Source organism: Scomber japonicus, chromosome 14 (genome assembly GCF_027409825.1).
Source record: "Scomber japonicus isolate fScoJap1 chromosome 14, fScoJap1.pri, whole genome shotgun sequence".
NCBI classification, from domain to species: Eukaryota; Metazoa; Chordata; class Actinopteri; order Scombriformes; family Scombridae; genus Scomber; species Scomber japonicus.
The window spans coordinates 19379536-19388115 of NC_070591.1; the positions used below are offsets into that span (position 1 = coordinate 19379536).

The following is an 8580-nucleotide window of genomic DNA, read 5'->3' on the forward strand; positions in this document are numbered from 1 at the left end:
CTTTTTTACTACACCTCTGGGTTCCTGGCACCAGCCACACCACCTGCATAGTTTAACTGGTTGGTGTTGGCAGAGATCCCAAGAACACACTGAATTATGAACTATTTCAAACAGCTGCTTTTCATTAGAGGACATATCAGATTTTGTGTCTGTTCCTGTGCAAGCCATATCCCTGTTTGACAAAGATCAGTGATAATGTAGTCACATGAAATAACACTGCAATGATGATAGAAGGCAAATGAGATGTGAGCTATTTGTCTTTAAAAGTTTAATCAAAGTACAGATGTTTTGAAAATGATCCATTTCAGAATACACATGGTTAACATTGTAAGATATGAGAATCTGTCCTCTATAAGATTAAATGTCTCAAAGGAGAAGCTGCCTAATCTTCACATTACTAGAAAAGGGAAATACTTGTTGCTACCTGTAGATTCCCGCAGTAATATCTAACATATAACACAATCAGTTCACACAGTGATTTTATCTGTATATTTCCACGCCAAAATAGGACACCAGAGATGAATCAATGGCTTTATCTCACAAAAGAGTGCTGCTGACTCTGCATTCTGGACATCAAAGCTAATCTTAGCCCAAAATGGGTTGAGAATTGCCACTCACAGCGCTTTATCTTGCCCTGATGTTTCAATCAGTGGATCACTCTCATCATTACAGCTACTACTGTGCTCCGCCTTGCATAATGCCCCTACAGGGAAGTTAAAAGTTCATCCCTTTTAGCTCTAATGTATTCCTAATGGCTGCTTGTTGAGTTAATAGTTAAATAACAATAATAAGCCTTTTATTTTTTTCCCTGTGAGTAAAGCTAAACACATGTTCTCACATCAAAGTCTTTAGCTTGCCCCTCTGACCCGCAGTGCACTGGTACGTAATTGTAAAGCTGTGAAGTCATTGTGTTTACCTTGTCTTAACCGAGTGTGTGTGTGTATGTTTGTGCATGAGTGAGTGTGAATCAGCGCGGGTATTTATGATTATAAAAGACTTAAAACATATACAGTAGGAAAGTCTACATTAACATGGTAACCATAACAAAACAAAAATCCCCTTTTTACTGACCAACTGTATACAAGTCTCAGTAAAAATGTTGGCTGCAAGGCTCAGTTGTGAGAGTACAGTTTCTTCATTTATATGTTTGGATTTAATATATAAATGCATAAAAGAGTACAAAAATAGAACATTTATATAATATTAATCTTACACATGACAAGGAGATTTTGAATAGATGACATCTCCCTGACTTCAACAGTTAAATGCAGCTATACATTCATCAATCAAAAGGAACAGAATAGAAAACAACATGATAAACATAAAACATAAAGATAAAAGACAGAATTTAATGATCAGGCTTAGTGAGTATTGTGTTTTTTGTTAAAATATGAACACATCAGATATAAAGTGCATTGCTATCTGCATGACAATTGTAGGTAGTCACGTCTTTGTACATCTCTACTCATTGTCAGTAATGGTATTTCTAATTTCTCTGCTACTGCTAGAATTACCTCACATAATATTTACAGTATTCTAACTATTGATGTGATTAGTGTTGTTCAGATTGCTGTACATCCTTCTTTCAAATTGGCTATTAATCAGAATCTAGCTAACATGTGTTCATATTTCTGGCACTGATTTCGTAAGACTGCTAACCACTATTAGTTAGTGTCACGATTTGTGCTTAACGAACTGACAGCAAGCTTTATGATTCCAGTAAATTTCTTCTCATTGGTCGCTCGATTAAAATCTGTTTTGGATCCAGATGTTCAGCTTTTCTCAAAGGATGGAAAAAAGAAAAAAAAACAGACATGTTGGGTAACAGGGTCGCATAATCACAGCCGCAGAACAGCTCAGGAAATGCCCGGGCTCTTTTGGCATCCTAATTTCCATCACAAAAACATTGTAATTGCCATTTTTACTAGGATCTTGTATGCATCTTATATTCAGTCTGGGGGTAGTTGGCACCCATTGAAATTCCATGGGGCCAATTAACTTGAAACACAACTTGGCAAACTGTGTGGCTCTGCCCATTGCTCAGCTTTTAGAATAGAGACTCTACATTGCTGTTTATCATTTTGTACAATCTAAAATAAGGAGCAATAAGGATAAGCAGATGCCATGTTAAGAACTAGTTTGAATGAATCCATAGTCTCCTGACTCAGCAGACTACAGGACTCTGCTACTTGCAAGTGAGATTTTGACTCATATTTGATCCCTCTCTGAAAACCCTCTTGCTGACCTACATCTCTCCCCCTTTAACCTTTTTGACCTTGATCCTTTTCTTCTACATGACAGAGAGGCCAGATGTGAAAATAGACATTTACTGTTGAAGCCCATTAAACAAAAAAAAAGTATATACATTATAGATAGAAAGACAAAAACTCACAGATATAATTGCACTTTGCAATAATAACATCTCTACAAGCGGTGAGCGTGGCGATGGTGAAGACGGAGACAATGCTGGTGGATTGGTGGTGATAATGAAGGCTTGTAGATTAATTCCATGCAAGAGGCTGCAGCGTGGCAGCCACGATAAGTGCTGTACATCATTCCAGATGTTTTCATATTACATGTTATATATCTGTGATGATGGTCCAAATCCTCAGAAATATCTCGGCAGGTGTTTTAGTTGCCCGGTTTGTATTGCTTCATCCTGGAAGAAAAAATAATGGGTTTTACAATCAAGTAAAGAGACAGTAGTGCCCTAACAAAACATGTAACACATTGGTGTTTAATATTCACCGGACCAATAAGAATAACATAAACTGTGTATCATGCCCATTAGGAAAAACACTTCTAACACTTCGGTTCATTTGTAACTTGTAAACACTGTGCTGAGAATTGATTAGTATTTAGCTGTGACTGTGGTGACTGTGTGCCAGGGTTTCACCGAGAAGACGCCAAAACTCAGTATACTGAATATATTCAGTTCCAGCATTCTCAAATAAAAACACTCCTTCGTGTTTACAAGGCCAAAATGTCTATTTGACATGTAATCGAAAACTACATATTTTAACCCATAAAAGTTGATTTTGTACTGCATTCAATTTAAGCCAGTTAATCAGCCCGCTTTTGGCCGATCTGTCGGTTGGCCATTTCTGAAGTTTTTGGTCAGTTACTTGTTGACATGTTGAGTTTCTAGATCCAAGAAAAGCTTCCTTCCCTTTTATAAGTCAGAGATCTGAAGGTGTAATTTAGAAGAGCGTTCATTTGGAGCAGTTGCAGAGTGATGCCTACTAAAGAAGCCTAAACAAGCTTTATAAACTCTTTTGTGGGCTGTTTATTGACATTGGAATAATAATAAATGTTAGCCACATTTCAACGGATACAAAAAGGTAATCACAGCCTTGTTTACCAAACTAAAGAGTTGCATAATGTGTGACTTACAATTGTGTGCATTTCTACACATTGTAAATAAGTTTGCCCCTTCCCTCCCCATGTGTAACTGGAAACACATTAGGTCTGAGCCATTGTAAATGACCACAGTCTACCCTCTGTTGTTATGCGGAGACCTTTCACACCTCAACAACTCATGGACTCCCCAATCATCCTTTGAGACAGACAATCTGACTACAAGACTATGAGCCATCAGTCAGTGGGTATTGAGAGTGTACATGTCAAAGGCTGAGGCATAGAGGAAACTGCATGGGTGCATTTAGGTTTCTTTGGCAGAGAGACAGGGAATACTGCTCCGTCCTCTGAAAGACATGATTGCATGGAGTTCAGGATGGCAACTTGATCCCTTTAATAAACTTTCTAGTGCCAAATTTTTCAGAGAAGTGTCTCCTTTATTAATGATGGAAGGAGACAGTTGATATTGGCTGTGGCTTCAAGCCCTCCCAGTCTCAGACAAACTTTAACATGACTGCAGAATGCAAGTTATTGTATCAATGTCACATTCATTTATCAAATAATAAAAATAAACCCAAAAACTCCCTCTTTGCCCGTATTGTCATGTTGAATCTCCATAAATTACAGCAAACTCTTGCAATGTTTTGTAAATCGTAATATACTTTAATTGCATACCTGTGTGGGATCCTGCATTAAAATTAACCGCAATGGACAGGGATGAACCCATGACAATAGTCTAGTTGGAACAGATTAAATACTTTCAAGCTTGTACATTATCCCACATCCAACCCACAGTTTGTGTGTGAAAATTGAGTTGGCGTCTACTCCCACTCAGACATGTACCAGCATGTTTTGAATTTGGGCTCTTACATAAATTGGGCATTTAAGAGCTGTCACTCTCACAATGGTCTGTTGAAAGATGCTCAAATGCGCATTTGGGCTTTGCATCTTTACTTTAAATTTCTATCAGCTGGAAGTGATACTACAGACGAGTTTTGCACACATCTGAAAACTAAACACAAATCTGATTGCACATTATTTGTAATCTATAACACGCAATGTGACTTACTTCTTAATGGCATTCTTCAAGTATCTCTGCAACCATGGGGTCTCTGGGTTCACGCACACCTCTTTGTTTGTCTTCAGCTTGGCACTGATCAGGAAGAAAAAGGGAAAATAGTTCAGAAAGAGGGAATTATGCAAAGTCAGGGACATCATGTATCTTGACACATTCTTATCAAACAGACTGAATTAACACTACCTTGTGAGTTTCACAGGGGAGCATTAGTTTGATAATGACCACTCACTCTTTATCCTGCCTGTGATGCTGCTATAGTCATTTATAAAGCTAAAGAATATATGCTTTGAAGAATATTGTATTCCATGAGTTTGATATTTCTTAATTGAGCTATATAATTAAATTGCAGCAAAATTTGAGTACAAGCAGGTTAAGGAGTCAATCCATCAACATGCGGCTACAGGCTACTTTCTAAATCCAGCATAACCTTGTGGTTATTTACAGAATGGGTCAAGACTGGATCATATGTCTTTATGGGAGACATCATGCCTCCTCTGTCACACGTCATCAAGAAATAGGTGGGGTTGTCCAAGAATTTGTAGGATCTGTCAATTCTATTTCTGCTCTCATTTAATTGTTCCTCAAGTATTCCTTTGTATTTGGTCCAGTTGTATTATTCTTGTATTGCTGCATACTTTCATCTGAAAATGTACTCGACATAAGCCATAACGCCCAATGAGATCAGGCCAAAAAGGTTGTAAGAGTGCTATGAAAAGGAAATGTTGCATGACAAGCAAATAAGAAGCAAATCCAATTAGAAAACCCACAATTGTTGCTTTTCCTGTTGAGAACAAAATTGCATCCAGTTTCCACCTCCCTTTCACATTCCTGTGAAAGCATCAGTGGACCTGAGGTAAAAATGTGTGCACAAGTTCTGCTCTCTGTGGATGTGTGGGAGAGCAAGTGACAGAGGGGCGTGTGTGTAGACATGCATGCACAACTCTTTTCTCTGTCCTGTCCCCTCTCAGAGATTGATGGTGAGAAATGTCTTATATGGAGGAAACCTGTCTCACCCACTGAAAGCCACATTCAAAACAACACTCACATCACTTGGAAGGGGCAGTTGGGCGTGTGGATGAACTTGAGCTCTCGGATGTGGCCTCGAGGGAGGTTATTGACTGTTGAACGGCAGGAGCATCTCTCCACCATACCGAGGGGCTTCGCTGAGGAGGAATGGAACAGATTAACATCAGTTACACAATGTATTACGCACAGCAAAGTATGTCTCAAGAGATAAATAAAACAAATGTTCATACAGAAAGATCTTTCTGTGGAAAGTGGGTGACTACAATATAATACTGCTATGATGATTAAATCATCTTAAAACAAATAAGATTAAACATTATTGCAGCAATCCAATAAGCTGAAAATGATACAACAAACAAAAAAATCAGGTACAAAATCCTCCATAACAGATCAACAAGCTGAAACATGCCACAGCAAATAGAAATATTGTCCATAAATTAAATCAGCCAATGCATTGTACTGTAACAGTCTGTACATTATCTATACCAGTTTATTCTTTGCAGGAGTACAGGGTGCTTGAGCCAATCATAGCAAACTTCAAATACATTAAAATAAACAAGAAAATGACCAAGAAGGACATGTTATCATAATCACAGGTTAAAACTTGTTTTGTTTGTTTGTTATTGTTGGGTTTTTTTACGATTGTCCTACATTTGCCACGTTTGTGTGTGTGTGTGTGTGTGTGTGTGTGTGTGTGTGTGTATGCTCACATGGGTAGAAACATATCAGGACATATAGACACCAAAATATTCAAATTCTTTCAGTCATAAACAATGTTGTACTGTGTGGTCCTTAAACTTCATGATGGATTGATGTATTTTCCATTACGACTTTAGCTTTTAGGTTTGTACAAGCAGCAAGGTTTACGGTTGATTAATGTGGAAAAATAAACGGGTTCATGTTTTCTGTTTTTTCATGAAAACTACATGTTTTGAGCAAGTCTTGAATAAAATTCACGAGATTATTAGGCATCTGTTAGGTGGAAGTCCTTTTAAAACAAGTCTAAGATTTAAAGACATACAAAAAGATAAACTATTTTCTTTTTCCTGTCAGTAACTATTGGAGTTGGTGACGGGTTGCCAAAACAGATGGTGAGAAGTACCGCAATGGATTAAACCCCATGCTAATTATTTTTACACCTGATCTAACGGTATTACCATAATAAAGAGAGCAACACCTTCAAGTTAGGTGACTGATGTCGCCATGTAGACTGGCTGTGGCTTTGTCCTTTAGATGCCTCATTTAAGCGTAATTAAATGGAAACAAGGAGCAAAACAAATACACACGCTGATCAGTGATCCGACAAGGAATTTCCTCCGCAAGAAGAAATGCTTGTACCGCCGACGGCTTTTTACGCACGGCGGGGGTAATCCACTCCAGAACAAGTATACATCCATCAAACTAACATTTGTGGAATTCATATAATATTTCAATTAGAAATGGACAGCATTACCTTCTAATTTAAACTTAATTTGGCCAACATTGGCATTTAATTGTATATAATTGGATTTTGTATCTGAATTTACGCAATTACTAAGTAGCCTATTTGGATAAATTGAGAATACATGTTCACTAAAAATTGCAATTAACGTAAACATAACTCAGTAATTACATAATTGTAACATGATTATGTCCATTTAAACACTAAGAGACAACACGTGTGTGATGGAAATGTTCACCTGATTCATCCTTCACCAATAATGCATTTTATTCATTTATTTTTCTACAAAATTGTAACTCCATATGACCTATCCGGACATGATTAAATAATGGTCAATTGATTGAATGATTAAATCGCCATAATAATGTGCGGTAATTATTTATTTACAGCGATGCTATTTAAAAGTCTTGATTAAATAACTGCAAACCTCATTTAAAAAGTATAACTATATATACAGTAAAGCGAGAAAAAAGTTCATACCTTGTGATGGAGGCGCATATGTCAAGAAAGTAAGCGCAGCCACGACTGCCAGCAGCTTCACATCCATCCTGCGTTAATAGCAACGAGGTTTGATCCTGCTCAGAGTAAAGTCCAGAGGAGCTGTGACAGACCGGGTTGTGGAGGAGTGGTAAAGTACGCACCAGACTAAAGCCATCCCGAGGAAGGCATGCTGTATTATACAGCGGAGGGAAGGGATGGACTTCCGACTTTTTTAATCCACAAAGGTGGATTTACATGGTGGTTTTAAGATACGCCTGCTGCGTAATATAACACTTCAGCTTATAACTGAAAGAATAAAAGAAAAGAAAAAAAAAAGACAAATTCATGTTTTGTGCAACATGCCAGAGGATGGTGATTTAGGCTTTTATTTTGTAGGCGTATATTCTTCCGGTATAACCAGGTACCCCCCCCCTCACACACACACACACACACGCACGCACACACACAAAAAACAATCCTGCTCAAGTCATGTACATGTCAGCACTATGACCAGTGAACATCATAAGAAGAACATTATGGTTTAAGATGTATTTATTTGCACTTTTCTTCAAGTTGATATACTTTAATCATTTTTATTAAATCTTTATTTAACCAGGAAAAGTTTAATTGAGATAAAATCTCTTTTACAAGAATATCCTGGCCAAGACAGGCAGCAGCACCATTAACAGGGTTGCAGACATAAAAACCATGTACCCTATTTACTATGAAAATAAATTACACAATCACAAAGTATTTAAAATATTCATCGGTTTTTGCTGCAAGTCATCAACACCAGTGCTCAAAGATATATTGAGTATGAGTAATATGAGTCAGCTTAACATCTGCAGCCAGATGTGGCTGCCACCAAGTAATTTAGAATTACTAAATGTTCTCTAACGAGAAAGAAAAATAGATGCCCACCAGGCAAACACTGGATCTGTATTTTTCTTGCTCTCAACACTGTCCTCTCAAACTGTTGCTTGTGCTATGAAAAGAAACAGGGGACTTGTTTTATTTTTTAAAAATGTTTTATGTGCATGTGTTTGTTTTTAGTCATGGTTTGTCTTTTCAGGGACTTCATTGGTCCAAATTAATTAAAAGCCAAAAGTGTAACTGGAGAGAACTCACATGGACGTAAAGTCTACTGTTACATCGATAGTTCCAACAAATAGACAAGAGGGATGAAGAAATAACACAC

The 8580-nt window shown here is 37.5% G+C and overlaps 1 protein-coding gene across 1 annotated transcript; it reads right to left on the bottom strand.

Annotated features, from left to right (window-relative positions):
• Window positions 1-259: 259 nt before the first annotated feature.
• On the bottom strand, window positions 260-7530 carry cxcl12a (chemokine (C-X-C motif) ligand 12a (stromal cell-derived factor 1)). Its single transcript, XM_053333238.1, has 4 exons — window positions 7383-7530; window positions 5481-5598; window positions 4427-4510; window positions 260-2659 (listed from the first exon to the last, which is right to left on the bottom strand). Exons 1-4 carry the CDS (start codon window positions 7447-7449, stop codon window positions 2632-2634), a joined length of 297 nt encoding a protein of 98 aa, XP_053189213.1. The 5' UTR covers window positions 7450-7530; the 3' UTR covers window positions 260-2631.
• Between the last annotated feature and the right edge of the window lie 1050 nt (window positions 7531-8580).

Coding starts and splice junctions, on each gene's coding strand:
- cxcl12a (XM_053333238.1), bottom strand. CDS start 7,449: ATGGATGTGAAGCTGCTGGCAGTCGTGGCTGCGCTTACTTTCTTGACA. Junction 5,599..7,382: donor ATATGCGCCTCCATCACAAG/GTATGAACTTTT, acceptor ATTCCTCCTCAG/CGAAGCCCCTCGGTATGGTG. Junction 2,660..4,426: donor TTGAAGAATGCCATTAAGAA/GTAAGTCACATT, acceptor TTTTTCTTCCAG/GATGAAGCAATACAAACCGG.